This window comes from Hippoglossus stenolepis, chromosome 10 (genome assembly GCF_022539355.2).
Source record: "Hippoglossus stenolepis isolate QCI-W04-F060 chromosome 10, HSTE1.2, whole genome shotgun sequence".
NCBI lineage: Eukaryota > Metazoa > Chordata > Actinopteri > Pleuronectiformes > Pleuronectidae > Hippoglossus > Hippoglossus stenolepis.
In genome coordinates, this window is record NC_061492.1 from 13,472,934 (window position 1) to 13,497,357 (window position 24,424).

Consider the following 24,424-nt stretch of genomic DNA (forward strand, 5'->3'; position numbering starts at 1 on the left):
TCAACACAAGCAACCGTACAACTACCAAAACTGGCAAAGATTTCGATTCAAATCAGGGACGAGATGAAAATATAACAAGAAATTCCGTGCCAGCTTTCAGTACATGACAGTTTAAGACTTGGTGCGAAACATGGTGGAAACCCAGTATTTACCTTAGATTCCCGGCCCTAATAGTAATTGTAAAATAAATGTACATAAAGTAATTTGTCGCATGAAGACGTGTCTGACAGCTGCTGAAAGAGCGACTGGCTGAAGCGGCGGAGACTTGAGGTGAAGTGGCAGCGAACAGCTGCATCCTGCTGAGGCTCACAGATACAGAGCAGCACGGTAGCTCCATGACTGATGTCTGTGGTCGCTGCACCACTTGACACCAGATTATTGCTCTGTGGTTTAATACAGCCACATGCCATAAAGCAAAAGTCACACTGCATGCAGGGATGAAGTGAGGGGACAGCTCAGCCCAGAGTCCCCTGTATTCTCCTGTCTCGTCTCTTATCTGCTCACTGCCTCTCACTGTCTCTTGAGTGCATGCACTGCTGAGCAGGCACCACACAGACACGCAACACACACATATCACACAAAGCCTCTGGGGCTCAGGTGCTTAGAGGTGAATAGAATAATATGGTCATGCTCTGTTTTAACTCTACGTCGGCTCAAGTTTCACAACCGGAGGGTCTCTTTTCTGTCCTTCCCTTCATCCGTCTGCCAGTTACTCTGACCTGTCGTCCGCCCTCCTGCAGCGAACCTGGCAGCGTACACCTGTTCCAGCCCAGGTTGCCCCCCCCCTGAAACCCTAACCCACCATCAAGACAGGGAGAACTGACAGAAAGGTCAAAGGTCAGTCAACAAAGGAGACGTAGCACAGCCTGAGAAACTGTGGCCAGGTTGGTAGATCTGAAGCCATTTACCAGCATCCACTTCTTCCCCCATCTCTCCTGAACTATTTCTCTTACACTGACTGCACAGTCAACAATGCTGCTGCCTTGCCCTTGGTCATGACAACCAAACAATATGCGCCACGTCTTTTGTGAGTTTGAGAATGAATTGGGAAAATATGCAGAAAGCAAGCTACATGCAGTAAGTACATGGCATTCATGTAAATTCACGTGTTTATTTCCCACAAAACAAAGTCAAACACACTCGCCCTGAAAACATGAGTTGCATGAAGCGGAGTTGATTAATTAGCTTTCTCCGGGGCTTTGGAAAAACAAAATCTGATTTGAAACACTCACATGGATTCACTAACAACTCTGCAGTTTGAGTGGATCAAGGGTCAAACGAGGAACAAAGCAGAAACAAATCAAACATGAATCCAAATGAGCCATTTGAGAAAATTATTGCTCCCATTATTTATGAATCCAGTGTGAAAAAAATGGCAAAAGGCCTGGTGGTACAAACTAATTCCTGCAGCCACATTCACAGTCACACTCATACACACCATCCATAATAGGCTTGGACACATTGTGCATATATCAGCAGTGCACTGTTTTCATAATTAGCTGCCGGTTTGCTCTCTATGAACCAGGATTAAACTTCGTTATACTTGAATGTCCACTGACCTGATTAGTGTGATGGGGCTAAATTCAGTTTCCCCATTTCCTGAGGGCAAAGGCCATGAGCAAGGTGAGATCTGTCTGCGACTGACCTGAACCTCAAACTAGCTCAACTTTAATCCACATCTTCCAGCCGTCACAGCCCTGCAGGACATTCTCTGTTAATCAGTCCGTGTGCTATAGAGCTCACAAGGACCAACACTGCGTTTATGCGTTTATATTCATAGTTCTCAGTATTTATGAGCAGGTGTTAGCACTGCTGACTTTAGCATTGATCTGCAGTTTCAACAAACCACAGTCGACTCTAAGAAGCTGAAATTGGAAAAGATTTGATGTTCTGGCCTTTAGCTTTGGATTTTAGCCTCTCAGAGCAACAAACACCAAGGCTGTCTCTGAAACCCCTCACCAATACGCCATGTTTTTAGCCTAAAATAAAAAATCGCCAATTTGAATGTCGGGGCTTACGGACACTTGGATGACATCACACGAGTATGGAGGGATCGGTCCCCATTTACTTAGCTTTCATTTTTGGGTGAACTATCCCTTTAAGCTGAGCTGACTTCCTGCTGGCTCCAGCTGCATATATACTGTGCCGACATAAAAGTGTCAATCTAATACTCACCAAGGAAGTAATCTAGTAATTTTGTGTGCTACAACTTTTTCGTCAAGGAAGCCTGAGCATCGATGCACCTTCATGCATATTTATTCAAAATAATGCAGTCTTTTTTGGCAGCCATTCAGCCCGAATGTCAACTCTCTCATGGTTCAGCGATCACAATCAAGGGTAGCCTCTTTAAAAAAAAAAAAAAAGGTATCAAATGACAGGGATTCTGTCTAAACTGTGACTAAGGGGTCTAAGCTGTTCCAGCTCAGCCACGGGTGAGGAATTATATTCCTTTCAGGTCACAATAGCTCCCGGCTACCAACTCTTTGCAAACCTAATTGTTGTCACTGACACTCTCCTAACTTTGTCATGAGATGGTTAATGACACAAGCACAAAAAAAGAAAATATGAAGTTTCGTAAACAGACTTAAAAAAAAGAGGGTGAGAGTGAACTGGCTGCATGTCTCTATCAGTCGGTGTTGACAGAGCCTCTGAGGAGCAACTTGGTTACTTTGAAGTCGACTTTCTTCATATTAAACCTCGCCGCTGTGTCCAGCCACAATAAGCGTAGTCTACAATTATTCAATCCAGACTGTCTGCTATTCACTATTGAAGTCATTCCCCTCACTGTAGTTTTTTAATTATGCAAATCAAATAGGTGAATTCCCTTGATTACTTTAAAGTGATGGAGGTTGTCTGCGTCTGGGCATTTTTTAATCATCTGCTATCTGAATAACATCAAATGGATCAAAGACGCTCCCCAAAAAAAAAACTTCGGGACGTTAGCTCAAGGACATCATTTCAGGAAATGTGTTTTGTGGTTGAGCCTTGCGCAACACCTCATCAACTGGAATAAAGTATTTATAATTAGAAAACCATCGCAAATGATGTGTATAAAGGGTAATATAGTCTTATATGTGAAGTTAAAATGGTTTTTAAATGCTGTCAAACACCAATGTTGCACTTGAGGCAGGAGATGGAGACATGAAAGAGGAGAAAGCGTGAAAAATATTTAATTGCTGCAATTGGATGTAGATGGATAAAGAAGAATTTTTTTTTTTAATGCTGACCCAGTGATTTTGGCGGAAGAGCAGAGTTGTGATAAACTATAATGGGAAGGGAAAGTGACGGGACCTTTACTTCACAAAAGCTTTTGCAGGACATTTTGTAAGTAGGTTCCTTTAGACCCAAACAGGAAAACACAAAAGCTGTCTGGGAGACTTCAGTGTGTGTGTGTGTGTGTGTGTGTGTGTGTGTGTGTGTGTGTGTGTGTGTGTGTGTGTGTGTGTGTGTGTGTGTGTGTGTGTGTGTTGTGTGTGTGTGTGTGTGTGTGTGTGTGTGTGTGTGTGTGTGTGTGTGTAAGAACAGGGAACTTTCCCTCCAGTAGACTTCATGTATGAAAGCACATTCTCTCAACCCAAACAGTCTTCCTTGAATTTGTATCTACTCGCTACTACTACTGTATTCAAACAATAAGTCCACGGGCAGGGTGAGGGGGGGAGAGGGATGTCTGGGGACCGAGCCGACTTCCTCTTCATTAAAAAAAAAAAAAAAGAAGTCTGGCGGATGGGGAGGGAGGGGAAGTGCGACCTCGGGTAAACAGTCTCCGCTTTTTTTTCCCATGACAACCGCAGACACAACACTGGCCTGGACCCTCGCAGGTAGAGCATGATCCCAGACACATGCAGCGGGCCACCTGAGTCGTCCCGGTTGACCTCGTTCCCTCTGCGGAGGAAGCAATTTGGACACGATCGCCCACAAACCGCGTCCAACAGGTGAGCAGCTCAAACTCACAGAAAGACAATGGGTCTACTATCCTCCAGCTGGACGAGACCATACCATAACCCTGGTACAATAACAGCCAACCCCGGAATTAAGGCTCAATTTAGCCATCAACAAGTGCGAGGTAGGGGAGGGAGAGGGGGCTGCTCTCATCTCTTTCTCCAACACTGAGCACCTGGTGAAGGCCACAAAGTACAGCTGGAGGGTCCCACACTAAAAAGGGGAGGTCGGTTCTCATGGCAGATAATAGCAGCTAAGAGGAGGCTTAATGTGTTCCCGGGGTGGACTTACCTGATACCTGTATATAGATCTGATATGCCCAGAACAAAGATTAGACCACACATACAGAAGTCTCAACCGCAGAGACCCAGGTGCTTCAGAAATGCCCCCTTGTCCCTCATATACCTGTTCCCCGTACCGACGTCAGGTGCTGTAGGGTTTGGGGGGGAACCTTGGAGAGCTGTAATCCAATCTGAAGTCGGGACTCTCTAAAACGGGACAACAAAGGAGGCCAGACCCCAGGGCAGACCCAGACCTCGCCACAACAACAGCGGGTCTCAGGGCCTATATTTAACAGCGGTGGGAATTGTGGGAGCAGCCGCACAGGAACACTTTCAATGCACAGCGAAGGTCGATTGGGTCCCGACTTCCTCCTCAGTCTGCAAACGTGAGCGGCTCGCCTCGTTTTCAAACCCCCCCCTCAGCCACCGCCGCCGCCCACACCCCCCACACCCCCCACACCCAACAGCAAAAATAAAGAGATAAGCATTGTTTAGCCAAACAATGGGCCACTTTCAAAGTCCCAAAAGCTTCCATTTTCACATCCAAGGCCGGCATTTGAAGTCGAGTACGGCAATAAACAACTTTTGCAAGTGGATGGCGAGAGGGTTTCTGCGTTGGAAACAATCAGGTGGATGTTCACAGATGGAAAGGTCAACGTTAGGAGCAGGTGCAGGTGGGTGAGAGAAGACCGAAGACAGGAGCAGCTCTACAGAAAAGCTCCATCAGAGAGTCACAGTTCATCTCCTATGCAACAACAGTGACTGTAACTTTCTCACTTGTTGACTTTCTTGACTATTTTATCAAGAAATACTGTAGAACAACAAGGCCCCTAAAGTGATGACAGTATCTCAAACTTTAAGGCGTCAAAACATGCAAATAAAAGTTGGATTTTCAGACCGGGATTGGCCTGAAAGGAGGAAAAAAGGGGGGTTTTCACCAACCTTCAGTGAGTTCTGGTCAGCCAGGGCCAGCGCTTGCCTCTTCAGCTCGGACACTTTCTTCTCACACTGCTGGCAGAAGCCTCCCTTCTCCTCCGACTCGTTGATGGACACCGACCCGGCGCCCTCGGGGGGAGGCCGGCTGCTGCACCGCGCGTCCTCCGCAGAGTGAAGCCTTTTCCTGGGGGTGACCGGGGACTCTCCACCCGGGCATCCCTCCACCTTACAGCGTGAAGAAGGGGTGAAAAGAAAGTTTGGTCCACATTAACAACAACTACTAGAAATACTTTGCTTGCGTCTTGACAACCTGTTTGAGCACAGAGCACCTGTCCAAGAGCGCACGGCACAGATTGTGGGTTTTTTAAAGTTTGGAAACAAGCCTGAGAAGCAAATCACCCTTTTTTTTTACACTCAATCACGTGTGAGACACTTACAGTGAACATGCGGTGGCCGGTGTCGCCTCCACCAGGAGCTGCGTAGCCCCCAAATGAGCTCATTTCTCCTCCAGATCAAGGTCGCACCTTCGGCGGGGGGACTCAAAGGTTTCGCCGGTGAAAAACGCGACGCGGAGCCATAGGCTGGATGGACCGAGGACCTGGCTGAAGGTTACCGGTCATCTGTCAGACTGTGCTGGGACCAGGAGCTGCTGATCGAACTGGGGAGCGTGTGACAAGTTTGCGCGCAGCGGAGGAGGTTTTTTTTGGCACAGGAGAGAAGTCAGCGGTGCGCGGGGAGGAGGAGGTGTTACTGGAGGAATGGGAGGGCTGCAGCTGAGGGGAACTTTCCTGCACGGTGCTGGGACTACATGAGGGTTCAGAGCTGTTGTTGTGCCATGGATCAGTCTGAGTTAGTAGAGTAGTGCATTGTGATAGAGTGGGCTTCACATTAAATACACTTTTCTACACATTTCCTGCAGGAAAACCACCTTATTCCACACTGACAATCGCCTAACGTATTTGTGCAGCAGCTTTACCAAGCTCTTTAAAGGGAGCTCTTCAATGTTTACACTGAGATAAATAGGCCTATTCAAACTCAATATATGTTGTTGTGGCTGCATCATTTCATCAAATGGAAACATGGGCTGTGGCTTGTGCGTAATCGTTTGGCACATTCCCCAAAATTCAGCCTAAATGTCAAATATTAGGATTCCCACTGGGAGTTAAAGTTCTGTGGGTCTGAACAAAGTTTGGGTTTGAGTGCATTGCATTGAGGTTCAGGGGGTAAAGGTGCACAGATCTCCTCTTGGTGATCATCGAACTCTGATATAAGGTTATGAGATTAAAAAAAACGATGAAAAAACTCAATAAACTCCCAACACATTGTTCTGCAACAAGATGATGAAGATGATAAGACTGAGATCCTTTAGATTCTGTTAATTTGTATCATGAGAATTTGAAATATCAGGTCACCCAGTTTAGAGAATTCAACAGTTTCAGTTTCAGGGCGCATCAGCAACTGTTGCAGGCACTGCCCCTGGTGGTTGTTAGTGGGACTCTGGCGCCATCCTCTGGTGAACAACGGAGTAGCACCTCCCTAAGTGGCGGGGTGGATGGAGGTACTCAGGTTAAATATTTAATTTGGTAAACTTTAAATATTTCATGCGGATGATGTAAGCGACAGCGGCCACATGCGCCCCTGCTCTTGGCATCAGAGACGGGCTTGTCTCTCTCCCCTGCCCTGAATCGACCTAGTTTAGGGAAACCCACTTCAGGTTAATCCAAATTATGGGATGGGATGTTGAAGGAGTGAATTAAAAAGTCCACAAGATCCAAAAAGATTATAAATTGTCATTTAAAAGCAATTTTCAAGGTGTTTTTTTTTGTTTTTTTTTTTAATCTGTCTCTGAAAAAGGCTGCAAAAGGGACATGCAACGATCAAGAACAGAAATAAAAAGATCTCAATCAAATCGTTCACAACGTGTTTTCACTCATATTTCGATCTATACTGCTTCATTAATATCCGTTTCTATCTGAATAAACCAAATTTCTACCATATTTGAAGCCTTTTTTGATGCATTTTGGCCAAATCCCAGAAAACATAAAAAAAAGTTTAGACTCTTCAATCCGGTGCAAATTGTTGCAGAAGTGTTGAATGCGTCAGATAAAAGATGAGTGAAACGAAGGGATGAAGTTTTTAGATTAGAAGAAGAGATGGAGGATGCTGCGCGGCGCACCTCCAGGTCCTGAGCACCGGACAGGAGCCGTCAGACGCGCGTCATTTGTCGGACTCCTCACTGTTTCCCACTGATTTTACACTTACGCATGAGATCATCCTTTAGAAAACACGTGTTTTAAGAGTCTCTGTATTCTTACCTTTGTTTTTCTCCTCAGCAGGTGACTTGTAAATCCAAATATGATGTCGGAGTCAACGAAGATGGTCCCCAGGTCGATGACGCTGGGGTTGGGCTTCCCAGCTCCGGGAGACCCCGGCGAGTTTGGCAAAGCCATGTGGGCTGCGCGTGTAGCCTAAGAGAAAAAATATATCCCACTCCACAGGAAACCTATCTGAGCTGTACATCCATCTATCTCATATCTGTCGCGCCCTCCGACGAAAAGATCCGCAAGGTTTTTTAATCCGGACATCCAGTGAGATCACGGTGCGCGCTCGCACGTGTGCGTAAAACAACCCCTCAGGTTTCCAGCGGAGCGCGGAGACAATGCAGCGATACAATCCATCCGTGCGCGCAGACAGCTTTACATCCTCTCACACACTTGTTTCGTGAAAGCCACTGTGCATGGTGCAGGTCATGCTCTGATGTGTGCGCGCTGCTGCAGGAGGCGCACCTTGTGCATCTGCTGCTCTCTCTCTCTCCCCCTCTCCCTCTCTCAGTCACTCATACCCTCTCTCTCTCTCACTCTCTCCTCAGCCCCCCTGTCAGCCGGTGATGACCTGCTCTCCCACCCGATTTGCTGGCACGGAGATAACGCAACAAAACACAATGACAACACAATGGCAACCCAGGCAATATAACCCCTAACGACAGCTTCCCTGTAATATTCCTGTAATATTCACACTGTGTGAGTGTGTGCACGGTAATGACCTCATCACAGCTTACTTTATGGTATCCCTGTCTCCTATGTAATATTCCTGCAGGGTGTATTTATTGCACTGTATTCTGCACAAGGGAATATCACACAGCCGAGAGACGCCTGATGTCTTATTTCTGCAACAGGGATGAGGCTTCTTCAATCAAATTAAACTGATTTCATTCGGATTGATTTTAATCTACTTTATTGCAGCAGGTTCCATCAAAATCAAGTCAAACTAAATTTCACTTTTGAGACAATCGTCCAACATTGAACAAAATCCCTTGTGTGACACCTGAGAAACATGATGATTTAAGGTGTTTGTGCTGCTGAATAATTCAACTGTTGTGGGGGATTCAGTCAGTGGGATCTCATCAGTCCTGTCATTGAGGAGCCGTCACCATTTCCAGCAGGCTGAGGCTAATTATGCTGTATTGACTGGTTGAGAGCAGCAGGTACATTGTGTGAGGTTCAGGAGAACAATCAGTTTGATATTGGCAGAACCGAAGAAGACCCTACGATGATGTTTTCAGCGTTAACAGTTAGTCTGGCACTGAGTCCACAGAGCATTTGGTCTCCTCAGTTTTAATTCATGAAGTTGAACCAGTTTCTCCTGAAGCTGAGCAGCAGACTGAGGTGATGTCATCCACGTGGGGCCGCTCCTCACACTGTGAACTCATTGGCTCAGTGTGCTGGTGAGATTTCACTGAGACAAATGTTTCTGCTCTGTTTCAAATGAATCTAATTTACAATGTGACAGAGCAAACAAAAAACAGTATGTAATACAATGTATGAACTATACTATACTATACTATACTATACTACACTACACTACACTACACTAAACCATGCCACACAGCACTGTACTATACTATACTACACTATACTATACCATGCCGCACTGCACTGCACTGTACTGCACTGCACTGCACTGCACTGCACTGTACTGTACTGTACTATACTATACCATACCATACCATACCATGCTGCACTGCGCTGCGCTGTACTGTACTAAACTATGTTATACTGTACTATACTGTACTATACTATACCATGCTGAACTGCACTGTACTATACTATACTATACTATAATTTGTATGAACTACAGTACAAACCAGCACTCTATAGAGCACATACCTCTGCCAGGGCCCAACAGTTTCCTTATAGTAAATATAGCTTGTTAAAAATTGTACTCACTCATAGATATCAGTTCCCTAAATATTCCCTAAATTCCCATCATTTTGTATTAAATTTTAAGATGTTAAAGAAAGTGATACAAATATTCCTGGATCCACCCCCTGATCTGGATCCACAGTATAACTTAATGGGTTCTCTCCTGACCCACTCCACATCCATACACACAGCTTTGTGATAATCCATCAAGTGGACATGAATTAAAACTTAACCTCCTTGGTGGAGTTAAGATGAGGGTTCTTGGATTAAAGGGATATTCCTGTGATTTAATATTGCACCTTACACTTAGAGGACTCCCAACAGAAAATATACTCGTAAAAACTCCTAAAGAGTCTGACATATATCATTACTTTTAGTCCTCAGGCTTTCAAAATGCATGCCTGCTTGTAACTGCGTTTCTGCAAATGTTTAGTTTCCAAATCCAAAGAGGAATAACCCTTATGACCACTGTGATATCATTATTGTAATTTTCTTCACGTTTCAGAGAAGCTGTAAAGCCACAGAAAAGTGTTGTCACAGTCTGACCTGTGGCTACTGCTAATGAGGGGGCAAATCGATGGAGTGGCCCTTTAGCTGAACAAAGAGAGAAGCTGCAGGCAGATTATACTCAAGGTGGATTCTCACTTTATTCATTTCACACTGCTGGTGGGGTTTAGTCCGCCGGTGCCAAAACACTTTATTTGAAGTTAAACTCAGGAGATTGTATAATTCACCAAATCAGACTTGTGTTCTCCAAACTTCAAAGTCACACGTCCTTGAGCCAGAAAGACAAGTTTTTTCATTCTTGATCAGGTCAGAGATGATAATCTTAAAAAAAGACAATGATGCTGTGATGCCTGAGCTGAGGGGGGGGTAAATAATAAATATTCTAGGCATGAATAAATTACTTTTGATCCAACAAACACCTCACACACCACGCACGTCCCCCTGTCGCACTCATACCAACAAGGACAGACACACACACACATTTTTAAGATAGGGTGGAGGCGGGGGTTGCCTTGTCAGTGTAGACCAATAATTACAATCCATAGTAAAGATGATTTACCACGTCCGTCACCCAGCACTCCCCACTGGAGGAGGCCTGGGTTGGGTCTCCGCCCCCCCCCCTCCAGCCGCTGATGAAATTCGGAGGACGTGGATCCCCCTGGGACGAGCAAGTGCTGCTACATCTGCTGCCCTTGTGCACGTACAGGGAAATCGCTCAGGGCATCTCATTAATGCCTCTCCCCTGTCTTATCCTCCTGCGTGTGAGACCTCTGCAGCTTCTCCTCGTGCACGGACCAGGCTTTGTGAGAAACGTTTAGCAAATATTGATAGTTCTCTGTGCACGGAGGGAGATCAAAAGGGAAAAAGGGGAGATGGGGGCTGTCTAAAAAGAAGGAGAGGGGGGGGGAATAATCGGTGCACGGTGCTTTCATGAATGATTTATGCAATATTAAGTAGCCTGTACTCCTCGGAAAAATAGGGCATTTGGATTTTCCTGAAGAGTCTTTGGGTCAAGTTTTTCCCACCAAACGGATCCTGACACTAAAGGATCTGAATGTAAAGTTTTAATGCCGGTCTTTAAAGTTTAACTGAGTCCACATTTAGACTTTGAAGTGGTTTAGTAGAGAACGAGAGACAATATTTGTCATAAATCGAGTAAAAAGCGCAAATATTTTACCCCAAATTTCACTATTTATCGTCATTGACTAAAACACAGTCAGTGCTTCTCTGTGGTTCGAAGCACTGGATGTAAAATGGCGGCAAACGCAGTGATTTTTCAGAGATTTAAGTTTCAGTACTTTGGACAGCAACCGTCCCCACGGACACAGCGTCCACCAGCCCACACAAACTCAACAGAGACAAATGGTTCTTTATTGACTTGTTTTAATCAGTACCTCTGAACAGTAGCAACAGTAAAACACAGAGAGAGAAACAGCAGCGTTAGTGCATCAGCAGGGCAGTTAAAAAGGTGTGTGCATGCCAGCAGAATTAAATTACTGAAGCCTGATGATTTTTTTTACAACCCCAACACAGTGGCTGGGATGTAGCACTACAACACAAGGGGGCACAAGGAGAGAGGAAGACGGAGAGAACACAACTCACAGTTTGACATGAAATGATCAGAATCCGGGCCTTCTCAGATGTTTTCCGACAGCAGCATTGGTCTGGCTGGTCAAGTGGTCCTAAACATTTCACAATTTTCTCTAAGAACTGTTGAACTGTTGAGAACCACTTAATCAGCGAGACTACACACTTCTTCTGGGTAAAAAGTCCGTCCTCCACACTTCTGCTGAAAAACAGAAGGTGGAATTAGACTCGGAGATCCTCCTGTGGTTACGACACGAGCACACACATCACCACAACAGGTTTCAACAACACGACGGAACCTACTTGCAACAGAATAAGTCCACAGGAAAACAAACAGAGGCTTCTGCTCTTCGTCCTGAGTGCTCACCTGGAGAAGGTGACTCTTCTCCCATGCGACGGTGCTTCCTTGGTGCCATCCCAGCCCAGACTGAGTGACTGCTGAGTCCCAGCTCTTTATATAGTGTTTTGGGGCTAGGTTCATACAAGCCTCTCATTCAGGCAGGAATGAGACCCATGCTGGTCTAACCGGACGAGCTGGGTTCCACCTGCTCCACAAGGAGCACGAAGGGGCAGCCGCCCTCAAGACAAGAGACTGCAAATACCAAACTGAAAAAGTCACATGGACGTGAGGAATTTAATGTCAACTCTGATTTCTGTTTTAAGCTCTTCATTTATCTCAGTGTCAGATTTGTAGGAGCTCACACTGATCAGTGTCTCAGCAGCAGTTTGATGTGTTTCTGCTGAAGGCCTAGTGAAGCAATCTAATTATTATTCTGACCACATTTCTGTGGAGAACACAAAAGTAAATACAGAAAACCACATCGAATCAGAAACTGCTCGGGAATCTTTAGCAAGGAGGCAACAGGAGACAGTGATTTCAAACAAGAGATTTATTTTTCATTGGAGAAACACACCACTGAATCAGCTTCACACACACATGATTTTGCATTTTTAAAATACACAAAATTGGGACAATAACAGCAGTGAAAACCGCTAATTTCAAGCAATTAATATGTATTTGCAACTTAAAGTCATATGTAATTTTCTTACATCAAAGCGTGAAAAGAAATGGACATGGACGGTTTACAGAGTAAATTGTATCACATTACAGGACAGCGCTGTTAGACGTTTACTCGTACAAAAAAACAAGTCACGTGTTTGTGATCAACACACACAAAGAAAATACAAGACAGACGACAATCAGGGTTGGTTTGACGGGGGTTTTCGATTGAACTTCTTCATTTACATTTCAAAAGAGAGATGTGACTCTTCCAGCTCGACAACGGCACGAAGAAACAGGCTGGATGGGTCTGGAAGGTGACTGCAGGTTTTGTTATGCCTGTTTGAGCAGACGGAAGTGAGAACCTCAGCTTCGAGACCGGACTTTAGTACTTTAGACCCGAGTCAAGTGCTACAGTTGGCTCATATTCCAGAAAACTAAATACTTTGCAGCATCTTACTATAAAAATAACAATAAAAATAAGATCTGTGAAGGTACCCTGTGCTTCTTAGATGTCATGAATATATTGCTGTAGAACAGTACGACAATACTTATTTAAGTAATGTGCTCTTTTCAAGTTTGTTTGCTAAAAAAAAAAAAATTATATTCATCGCCATCCTTCGCTGTTCATGGAGTCATGGGAAGTTTCAGCGGTCTCCGTGACAGAACAGCTCAGGTGAAGCTCTGAATTCCCTGACTTGACAGAACAATAACTCTGTTGTTCTGTGTTCATAGACACAAATTACAATTAAAACATTCAGCATGATAATACATTTCCTATGCATGTATGTACATGTACAAACATTGTTGCTCTTCATGCACAATTCTTAAATGGCTCTCGTGTGAGCAGTGATTGGCTTTCAATGACAAACAAAAAAAACAGATTCAAAAGTGAGTGCAAGTGACATTCAGCAGGAGGGTGGACGGCGTGTGGAGGACGGCTCGGGAAGGAAGTGGACGCAAAAGGAGGGCGGCTTCCTGTCGGTCGAGGCAGCGTCACCTCACAGTGCTGGAGGCGTGGCGTCGAACTGGATCACTCCGCCAGTCTGCCACAGAGACAAAAGGGAACAAAATAAATATATAGAGCATTGGTGAGGTGAGAGGTGTTTCAGCACAAACACACACATCACAGGTCACCTGTGGGGACATTACATTACAGGGACTTGCATTTATTTCCTGGAGACTTAGCTTAGCTCTAATCAAAACCACAACAGTGATTTAAGTTCACAATCACTGAGCTTAAATCAGCTTGATGATGCAGCGTTTGTGCAAAATCAACAGATTTAAAATCTAAATTGTGTCCCCAGACGTAGCCTATGACAGAGACACTCAAACACACACACACACACAGGTGAATCCAAAGTAAGGCCAGCCGCAAATGTTCAGCATTCCCAGGCATTTGTGTGCAGCCATCAAGTGTGACCAGATTTTATCTGAAGACAAACAGTGAAAATCTGAGACAAAGAAATTGAGTATATTGAGGTTTGAAACAGCAGAAAGCAGCAGATCCTTATGGTTGAAGAGGGGGAAACGCAATAAATGCGTTTTGTTACCTCCACCAAGGACTACACAAAAACAATGTGGTGGTATGGGTCAGAGAAGAACCTATTCAATATATATATATATTTTTTTTTTTTCTTCCATTCTGTTTAAAATCTCCTGAAAAACTGATATATATATATATTATATCATTATTTATTCACATATGTCCTCATATAAGACCCACATTCCAATATATACCTTGAAAGAGCTCTTGGGTTGCTGAAATTATTCTGTCTCTGATCACAAAGTCATTTCAGCATAAGAGATGGAGGAAAATCTTGATCTGTGTAAAAATTGTGTTTTTCAAATTTCAGCTGAAGTTGATGTTTATTTTCTAAAAAGATGAAGCTGCGACAGTCACACAGTACGTTTGGAAATGGCTGCCTTACATTACTGCAGCTTTACATTCACCTTTACACAGAGTGAGACTTTGGAGCTCATTCAGTGTCACGTCAGAATTGTTTGAAGACGTGAGGAATGTGAACAAACCTTTTAATACATTTGACTGTGTATTGTTTGTGTTTTAGGTGAAATACAATGTGGACAGAGACTCAGGGACCAGGGGTTTACCATACGACTTGTGCAAAGCATGCAGCTAATACACACAACACCGATACACAACTCAAAAATGGATGGACCACAGGCTCAAAAGGGATGTGAAAGGGAGCCATGCTTTTGAGGGGTCACTGATGGGAAATATATAAATAAGGAATCACACTGTCCCATTTACCTCCTCCTCATCATCTGAATTAAATTCACCAAATACTGTCTGAAATTAAACAAGACAAACATGTAATTAAGAGGAAACTATAGGAAGAGAATCGTATCAGTGTTACGGTCACGAGCATGTTCAGAGGAAGTTGTGCTTGTGTGTCAGGAAAGAGAAAGAGATGAAGCAGCTAGAATAGAAAACAGGGTCACCTGGTGTTTTTTATTCAAGAACTGAGCTAAAAACGCCACTACTTCCGTTTTGCCGACAGCCTGGGCCTGGTGAAGACAGAACAAGAAGTGGTTTTAATTTTCAGATTTTAAAAGTGATTTTATTAACGAGGATTGTGTCCGCCCTGAACCTACCACTTGAAGTGCCGTCTGTCCGTCGTAGCCTGGTTTGGTCAGGTCAGCTCCAGCAAGGCTCCAGATCTCCAGGCCCTCCAGGTCACTGATGGATGCCAGGCTGACACACAGGAAATGACAGAGTTATCACAGCGAAGAACATAAGCATTATTAACACAATTAAACAGACACTGGGTAAAGGACAGGTGGTATAAAGAAACCTTCTTAAGAGACTGGGCAGCACATCAAGGAAAGAAATCAGTAATCTTGGTTTTCAGGAGTCAGTGAAGTTTGGCCTTTTTCTTGAAAGTGACACGAGCCATACTTCGTACCTTACAAAAGGTGTGTTTCTGAAATGCTTCATTGGAACAGATTTGATTATGCCTGTCGAGTGTCTCAACCAGATAAAAACAGGGGCCAACCCGCGTTGTCTACTTGCCGACAGTAGAGATGCGGAGCAGATCCGAAACTATGCTGCCTGGGAGCATTCCTGCCGTTTGTGTCAGAGTGGGGCGACTGGTTGTCAGCTATGTAGGATGGGTCCCTGTGTGCACAGCCGAGCAACCGAGAAACCTGTGACTGTGTTTGTGTGCGATTGTTTGGCGACATGCTTTCTGTGTGTCTCACCTGCACAGCTCTGTTCCTGCTTCCTCCAGCTTGTCTCTGGAGAAGTGAGCTCCGGTCTTTCTCAGCAGCTTCACGACCTCCTTGTGTCTAAATTAATTATTAGAAGAGATGCGTTGTAATATTACTGTTTATTTAAAACATAAAAACTATTAGCAAATCACTCAGTTGTTACCAGCTGATAAATCTGTATAAGGAAGTGTTTTCAGAAGCATCACTTAAGTATCATGTTGCTTTCAAGCATTTGAATTTCATCACATTGATTCTAAACTATATCTTCAATTTTCAGCTTTGATTGACAGAGTCAACGTGACAGTGGTGGCAGTTTGGCGAGTAGGAACAAGTTTCTTATCGCCCACAACCAACCGCCCACACAGGAGTCACCTGCAGTGACATTTCCAGGAATAAACAATAAAACAAAAAAGGCCTAAAGATGTTGATCCCTGAGCTGCTGCGTGAATCATTAAGAGCTGCCCTCGCCATGTGAAAAAGGTAATTTACACAAGATGACAATTTAATGCTTAGTTGTTGTGAGGTTTGTCGAGTCACAGTGAAAGAAACTATTACACGTTTAGTGTGTTAAGAAGCCAGTATCTCTCCTCTGTGAAACTGGGAGCAGGCTGGTAGGACTGGTTCGGAGGACACTCCCCACATTTGTTCTTTAACCTTTTTTATTCTCTCTCTGCTCTCTGCCACCCCGTATATGGTCATCAAGCTGCAGTTGCTAAAATGTCTGTGACACGTGCGTCAGACATGTTCACATCCTTGTAGCAACTCAAAACTCCAGTTCGGTAACTTTCTCTTATTTTGAGTATTTTAAGTACTTTTATGAAGGCCATGCTAAAGGGTTTACTGTAGGTAGTGTAACGACAGGTGCTAGCGTTAAGTACATCCCTCTGCCATCGCAAGCGAAACAAGTCCACACTTGCAGTTAAGCCAACCGTTAAAATAGGACAACAGCCATTTGGCACAGCACCTACAACGTTCTCACCCTGAGGCTCGACGTAACAGCTATAGCAGAAACATTAAACATGGGTCCTACCACATACACATTCAGAGTCAAAGTCAATGAATGACACAAATATTAAATCAGCTTTGGTAAAAATAAACACAGTCTATATTGTGAGGTGACAATTAGCCTAATTAGTTTGTTGCCTGGCCTCTAAACTCCATTGCATCCCCTTGTTTCAGCCCCTCCTATCTCTCCTCTTTCTTTCTTTCTCTCTCTCTCTCTCTCTGACAGCTGCTGCTCCCCTTCCTGTCATTTCCCACCTTCCAGCTCTTTTAATGAAGTTCCCTCTATAGGAGCCATTAACAACATGTTTGCAGGAAACACTCCGATGACTGAGAGGATTAACAATGGTTGCTAATGGCAAAAAAAAAAAGGGGGGTTTTAAATGTTGTGTTTGCAGCTTCATAAATGACATAATTACCTTAAGAGATAGATTAAAAACAAACACATCAGCTCTTACTGTTTCAAACACAGGGGAGGTTTACCTGAAGCGTACAGCATTGCACAGGGGTGTATCCCCGTAGCGATCTTTAGCGTAGACTGTAGCTCCCTGACCCAGAAGATACGCCACCAGATCCAAGTGGCCCTCGCAGGCCGCGATGTGCAGGGGTGTACGTCCGTCGTAGTCTCCGTGACACAGGTTGGTGCCCTGTGAGAAAGAAAAAACACAACATGTTCACTTCATTTCATCTGGTTGTTAAAGAACAGGTCTGGTGATATCTTGATACACATAAGAATTAATTAAGAAGCTTTTGCCTCCATTATCGTCCAAAAACATATTGACCCAGACCACTGCACAGCGTTTGATGTTCCTTTATTACAATAAACAGTGTCCCACATACACTGTCCTGCTGCTGTAAATACAGGCTTGTGTAAGCAAAAACATTGCAGTTTGAGGCGCTACAGTGCTGAGCTGTTTAAAGACAGCACTAGAATTTAAACTTGAAAAGAAACTATAAAACCCAACAATTGACCAAATGAGGAGTATGTGGCTAAAGTTCATCACAAACTGTGTAGGTGTGAATGTGGCACATTTCGACGACAGATTTCAGGAAGAATGATTAAATCAGTCCACAGAAACTGTCTAAGCAGCGACTGCATACCAGTCAAGCCACATACATACATGTACATGTGACTGCTGGGACGACTCAGGGCCTGCCTTACCAGTCGGGCCTCATGTTTTGTTTCACTGTGTGCCGGTGTGTTTGCTGCGTCCATTAAATACGGAGAGAGTGACCCTGGAAAAAACATCAGTGTAAAAAACGACAAACCAAGCGTGCTTCAAGATGAGCTTCTATAGAAGTTTAGCACTAAGCTGTGTTCAGACTGTCACAGCAAACACCACGTTGAGCTCAGAAGGCCGGTTAACCTGTTTTTGATGACAATAGGTTTAGGCTGAGGACATTTTTCTGTACAACCCTTTCCCTTAAAACAAACCATTATTTGAAGGTGTGTGTATGAGAGGGTTGTTAATGTCAGTAGAGTAAAACTGGACATGCTGAGTGAATGAACAGTGATGTTGTACCATTTCTCTTAGGGCTTTTAAAGCGTCTATGTCTCCGATCTTAGCGGCAGCACAAGCCAGTGGAGGAGTCAGAGCGTCACGAATGGCTTCCAGCTCCTGGAGACAAAACAAAATGTCATCATAAAAATGCTGAACTTCAATTTAAACAATTTTTGTTTTTGAATCTAATAACCACAACTTTAAGGAAATGTCTGGACTTCAATGCAAGTTGTAAAGAAATGCTCAGTTAGGACTCGTGAAGCCGGTGGGCAGTGGCGTCCTCACCTCCTTGCAGCTGACGCTCAGACACTTAGCGATGACCTGGATGAAGCGGCTGTCGCTGAGACACAGCTTGGCTCCCACTAAGTCGACGCTCATTTCACCTCGCTGGTTCTGACCCATCATCTAAGACAGAGTCACAAACACAAGCACACTTTTACTTCATTTTTCTTTTCTCTTCTACTTTCTCGGGAAATGTTCGGATTCTCGAAAACCCGTATTTGTTTACGTATGAAGACACAGACCTTTTTCTTGGCTTCTAGATCAAGCTCCGTCTTGGCCAACACATAGGACAGCTTTGACAGGGCAGCCTCTGGAGTCATATCACCACCAACTATCAGCCCGGCCTCCATCAACACCTGAGAAATCAAGAGAAGGTGTTGTCTGTTTAATTCCTTCTTTCTAAATGATTTCGAGTCACCTAACGGACCAGATTCTCCTTTTTTTATTCGGGAAATTAATCACAAAAACATAAAAGGACGGATTTTTCAAAAGGTGAACGTGAACTACCTTTCCAGTGGCGTACGATGCGGACACAGTGCCCCTCAGACACTGCGTGCAGTTGATGATGATGACGCCAGAGTCAGTGGCCTTCTTCAGCTCCTGTAGCAGTTTAGGGCGGTTGTCGGGAGCGTTTCCGCTGCCATAGGTCTCCAGGACCACGCCCATCATGGGCGGCTGCAGGAAAGCCTTCACCTGGAAATGGACACCACCACAGTTTATTATTATAAACGACTAACTCAACTGGCCGCTCAACTGTGTAGAATCAAATTGAGGAATTAGTATTCCATGTTATTTTTCATGCAGCCCCTTTCACTCCAACGCATGCGACCATCCACTCCACTAAAAAGCCCATCTGGCGCCATCTACGCAACCAATATCTCCATCACTGGTTGGCTGGCAATGAGAGGCCCTATACCACATCATTAGCCATGGCTTATGACTAGAATGGCAGATGACTGAAATGGCAGGAAGGAGAGCAATTAATCTGAAGGTGTTAGCAAGCATAAAGTCACTTGGCAAGACCACGGCAGTTACTATAAAACGTGAGGAGAAGGTGACATTACCAGTGCCGGGCACAGTCTGTATTTTTTGATGTGATAAGCAGTTTGACAAGAAATGTTTGACGCAGATTAGCAATGAAGCGCTCACGGAGCAGTGGCGGACGGGGAACACGAGAGTCTGGTGCCTAATCAAAACAGTGCGTCACGAAGGCAGTTAAAAGCTGTAAGGAAGTCTTGATAGCCGAGCTGGGCAGCGGCAGCAGATTGAGATAGTAAAGTCGCTCCCCCAGCAGCCGCTGCAGGGGGAGGTGCACCTAAATGTTACAGTATCTGTGCCAATCCTCCCTCTTTACAGGGTGATTGGTCATGGCCCATAACTCCTTCTCATCTTTCTCTGGGCTGAGCTTTGATGGCAGTTTACATGACTGGCAAAGTAACAGAAGATGGGTAATAGCACAATTAAATTAAACTTAACTATATTTTATTGCAGTTTGGAGCAGTCAGTTGCCTTTGAAGAACATACACTTAATCACGTTTTATTACTCAGGAGGAAAATTATTTCATTACAACACGCATGGATAAAAATATTTGCATGGCGCTGTTAAAGTCTTTAATGTATCCCTTTCATCATTTGACTTAATTTAATCTGGTGCTGATTTGAAACTGTATTTACACATAAAAAAAATGGACGGGCACATTACTCGTAGTAGATGATTTGAAACTTCATGCAAATACAGAGGCAATAAAAAGCATGTGAACCCATTGGAACAAACTGATTTTCTGCATTGCTTGTTCATGAAATGTGTCCTGATCCTTTTCCGAGTCACATGTAAAAGACAAACACAATGTGCTTGAGCTAATAACACACGAACAACTCTAATCTTTCTTTTATTTTTTGAACGAATCCATTTACACATCAACAGCGCTGGTGGAAAATAGCAGATGGTAAACCTGTGGATCTCAGAACTGGTCAAAACCTCCTTTCATATCAAAACAGGAGCTTCCAGCAGCTGCTGTCAGATCTGCAAGATGTTCAGAACGTCTTCAGCTCAGACATATTCTTGGGACGTGGGATGTAATTAATTTTGTACATTCTACAACATCACTATTAGGTTGAGGTTACCACTCCAAAAGGTTGATTTTCTTTGTTTCAAGTCATTACCTCGGCCAAGGAGAATATGTTTTCATTTGCTTTCGTTTGTTTTTTAACAGGATTACGCAGAAACAACTGAACTGATTTCCATTAGGGTTTTGTGGAGGGTTGAGGTGTGATCTGACGAAGAACCCATTCTATCTTAAAGGAGACATAGCATGCCCATTTTACCACAAGTTGATATGGTTCCTTGGGGTCTTAATGAAATGTCTGTAACATACTTTGGTCAAAATACCACAAGGATCATTTCAAACAGCACCCTTTTTACCCTGTATAAAACAGCCCTCCACCGAGTGACCTGTTTTGAGTGCCTGTTCCTTTAAATGCTAATGAGCCAGCTCCCCCCCTCCCCCCTCATGATTTTAAACGATATAAATTACATATTTTATATGATATAAATTATCAAATATGCATCCCATACTTTGTATTCCCCTTCTGTTGTCCTGGAGTTTTAATTTTCCCAATCACATAATTAAATGTCCCCCTCTGCCCATCCACTACAAGCACACAAGCAGACAGACAGAGAAAGAGAGGGGGGGGCTATGAAGACCATCATTTACCCCCGAACCCCGACATTCAACGGGTACAACAACAAGCAGAGAAAGCAGAATCGCGGGCTGACCTTATATATACAGTCTATGGGGCTGACCAGCGCGGAGAAATGCTCGTCCCGTGTGAACAGCCAGGCGGCTGCGCGCTTGAGAACGGCGCTGCGCTGCCTCGCAGCGGCGCTTCCGCGTCCGGTGTACCCCGGCGTAACGAGTGGGGGGGCTCGGTGTGTTTGGCCGGTGTTACAGTAGAGCTGAACACTGCGGAAGTCTTCCACACTTCTGGCTGTGTGGCGCTGACACAAATTCCAGCTCACGCACGGGAGAGCGAGCGGTCGCGCCCGAGCAGCTGCTGCAGCCTCCCAGTCCCAACGATCCAGACAAATGCCACATGTGAGTGAATCGCGGGCTGACCAGCGGAGAAATGCTCGTCCCGTGTGAACAGCCAGGCGGCTGCGCGCTTGGGAACGGCGCCGCTGCCTCGCTGCCTCCGGTGTAAACCCGGCTGAACGAGTGTGGGGGGACAGGGGGTGAGGTGAGGTGGGGGGTGGGCCAAGACCATGTAGGGAGACTTCCAGTACCTTGTTACGACACAAAACCCAGGAAGCGCAATCGAGTCGCTCAAGCATGACGTTTCTGACTTAGAGGAACTATAACAAAGCGCGCAAGTGTTTTTTTCCCAGAGTTTTTGGGTTGGTAGACATGCCAGATACCCACATTAACCTGTAGAAGCACTAACAAAGTGGAATTTGCATGCTATGTCCCCTTTAAAAAGGATTCAGGTTTTTTTTTTTTTCCTTAGGGATAAGGTGTAAACCTATGCGGAGGTATGTGCTCTTCGAGTGCCCTTCTTGTTTTGTATGTTTTTACTTCAGTGTTTAGTGACATTGTCCTGCTACATCACCCAACTTCCATTGAGCTTCAGCTGCTGAACAGCCACCCTGTTCTGTTTTAATGGGTACTTTCCTGACACTTACGCCAAGTTTCGTGGTAATCCGTCCAGTAGGTTTTGCATAATGTGGCTAGCTAACAGACAAACACATATACGAAAACCTCCTTGTCAAAGGTAATAATCATCTCTGCTCCAGTTCAGACGCTGCATCACATCAACGATATTTCTAAGAGGGACTTACAGTGCCAGAGGTGATTCCTGGGAAGAGCCTGAGCAGGCCGACGTTACGGTTCAGCTTGGTGCTGACTTGAAACTTTGCTGTGGTGTTTGGCCTCCAAACCGTATCCCAGTTGACTGTGGGAAAGACGGAGGAGACAAACAAGAAATAAGAAATAAGATCAGGTATATCTGCTTCCTGAAGACCGGCTCAATCTGACCCCTGGCTTACTTTTAATATCCACTTCAACTGTGGCCAGTGGAGCAAGGTTAGGAGAGCAGAATGCATTGAAACTCCCAGAATCCACCTTGGTCACGCGATTCCCTCGGTAGAGTTTGTTGTAGAAATACAGACACACCTGAACAGAGAGAAAAAAAGTGAGTCTACACAAATTGAATGGGTCTACAAAGACAAAAATCCCTTTAAACACAACATGCAAACCTGTGAACATGGATCTAAAGGCGAAACAGTTTCATCAACACTCAAAGAACGTCAAGGAAAATATGTCAGTTTGTTCTTAGTTTTCTTATTTAATTCAGTAAAATCCAATTAAATACAAAGGACACAAGTTTTACTGCTCTTTACTCTTTAAACACAGTAGATAACACCGTTCTTCCTGTTCTGGTGGTTGTTGTTCAGTATTGTGAAACACTGTTGTTAGAGACAATTCTTCTCAGAAAAGTGGTTTAAGAGACTTTTTGACCTTTTACAGGCCAAGAATGCTCAAAATAGTTTTTGTAGATCATGTTGCATTTTCTTAACATGTTAAAAAAATTATATATATATATATATATATGTTTATAATATCAACGGATTAGTTCTTTTCATGTATTAATTCATCCATCAACCCCACACATAATAAAAAAGGCAGAGCTAATGGAAAGCTTTAAAAAAATAAAGTTACTACAAGTGAATCATATTTATTCTGTAACTCCACACATCTCTGGTTCCTCACCTCAGGAATGAGAAACTGGCCGGCGATCAGCAGCGCCCCCAGCAGGTTGCCTCTGCCATCGTTCCTCATCTCAAAGATCGGCACCTAAAGACAGAACATGCCGTATCTTAAGAAGACAGAACAACCCTGAAATTCAACAGTAAAAGGTGCAGACATATTTTCTTGTGTTAGATTCCAGCAGGTCTCACCTGTGAGCCAGTGAGAACGATCGGTTTGCCCAGATGTTCACACATGAAGGACAGGGCGGAGGCTGTGTAGGCCATCGTGTCTGTGCCATGAAGGATCACGAAGCCATCGTAGTTTTCATAGTTTTTCTGGAGACAGACAAGACAACATTTACAAAAGCACCATCACTAGTTCATTTTACTCCATATTATGTTATATCATATGAACAATTGTTATGATCTTATCATCATCTGAGAGCTTTCAAAAGTATACACGATATTATTTGGCAATGAATCCACCAGCAGATACCTCAATGTCCCTTCCAATTTTCCCCCAGTCATCTGTGGTCATATTTGAGGAGTCCAGCAGAGGGTTGTACTCTAAGATAGTGTAGATGATCCTCTTTTTGTCTTTAGACAACCTGGAAGATAGATTAAGTTTTAAGTCTGAGTTTCAGTGACTGTGTACAAAACTTGTCATGTTTACAGAAAATAAACACAGAAAGAACATACAGTCGACATTCAGGGGTTTTAGTCATTACAATCGTTGTTGTTCACCCAAAACCACACAAAAGACACATGGTTAAACAAAGGATTATTATTGTCTTTGTGATTATTTGTGTTCATTGGGATTATTTCATAAAGTCGCATTACATTCTGGTTAAGCTTTTAAGAGTGTTTGAAGGAGGATGGGGATACACTGAAAACTTAGCTGACTTTATGAAGTGTAACTAAGTGTGTCTAGCCTTGTGTCTCAGCAGCAGGAAGCCAAAACCTGTTTCTTACACACACACACACACAGAGGCATTTTAAGGAGTGTAGAAGGGAGGGGCATGACAGCGGCCCTGACAGCTCTACACACTGCAACTTCAGAAAACACACAAATAGACAAACCAAGAGCAAATTGAGAGAACATCAATCATGAGTTTGACAACACAAGTGGTGCAAATAGTCAAAATGTGACCAAACGCGCGTTTAACGCCAACACTGGACACGGTACAAAACTGGGCTTTATTCTTCTTTTT

General features: G+C 44.1%; 2 protein-coding genes across 4 annotated transcripts in view; both read right to left on the reverse strand.

Annotated features, from left to right (window-relative positions):
• The window catches only part of kif26ab (kinesin family member 26Ab), a 71,709-nt gene extending 65,834 nt beyond the window's left edge, over window positions 1-5,875 (reverse strand). Inside the window, exons 1-2 of the mRNA XM_047341748.1 lie at window positions 5,594-5,875; window positions 5,163-5,381 (exon numbers count right to left, since the gene is read on the reverse strand). Of these exons, the coding sequence (XP_047197704.1) occupies window positions 5,163-5,381; window positions 5,594-5,656 (282 nt within the window). The 5' untranslated portion in view covers window positions 5,657-5,875. The remainder of the gene's footprint in view (window positions 1-5,162; window positions 5,382-5,593) is intronic.
• A 6,452-nt stretch (window positions 5,876-12,327) lies between these two features.
• The window catches only part of aspg (asparaginase homolog (S. cerevisiae)), an 18,332-nt gene continuing 6,235 nt past the window's right edge, over window positions 12,328-24,424 (reverse strand). For 2 of the 3 annotated variants that reach the window (XM_035168036.2, XM_035168034.2), the window contains 15 exons: window positions 23,710-23,821; window positions 23,424-23,549; window positions 23,236-23,319; window positions 22,512-22,638; window positions 22,305-22,417; window positions 18,977-19,162; window positions 18,712-18,825; window positions 18,473-18,592; window positions 18,209-18,304; window positions 17,169-17,332; window positions 15,675-15,761; window positions 15,069-15,168; window positions 14,916-14,981; window positions 14,725-14,763; window positions 12,328-13,498 (listed from right to left, as the gene is read on the reverse strand). In XM_035168036.2, the coding sequence (XP_035023927.1) occupies window positions 13,454-13,498; window positions 14,725-14,763; window positions 14,916-14,981; window positions 15,069-15,168; window positions 15,675-15,761; window positions 17,169-17,332; window positions 18,209-18,304; window positions 18,473-18,592; window positions 18,712-18,825; window positions 18,977-19,162; window positions 22,305-22,417; window positions 22,512-22,638; window positions 23,236-23,319; window positions 23,424-23,549; window positions 23,710-23,821 (1,579 nt within the window). In that variant the 3' untranslated portion in view covers window positions 12,328-13,453. The remainder of the gene's footprint in view (window positions 13,499-14,724; window positions 14,764-14,915; window positions 14,982-15,068; window positions 15,169-15,674; window positions 15,762-17,168; window positions 17,333-18,208; window positions 18,305-18,472; window positions 18,593-18,711; window positions 18,826-18,976; window positions 19,163-22,304; window positions 22,418-22,511; window positions 22,639-23,235; window positions 23,320-23,423; window positions 23,550-23,709; window positions 23,822-24,424) is intronic. The other variant, XM_035168035.2, reaches the window with a different exon arrangement.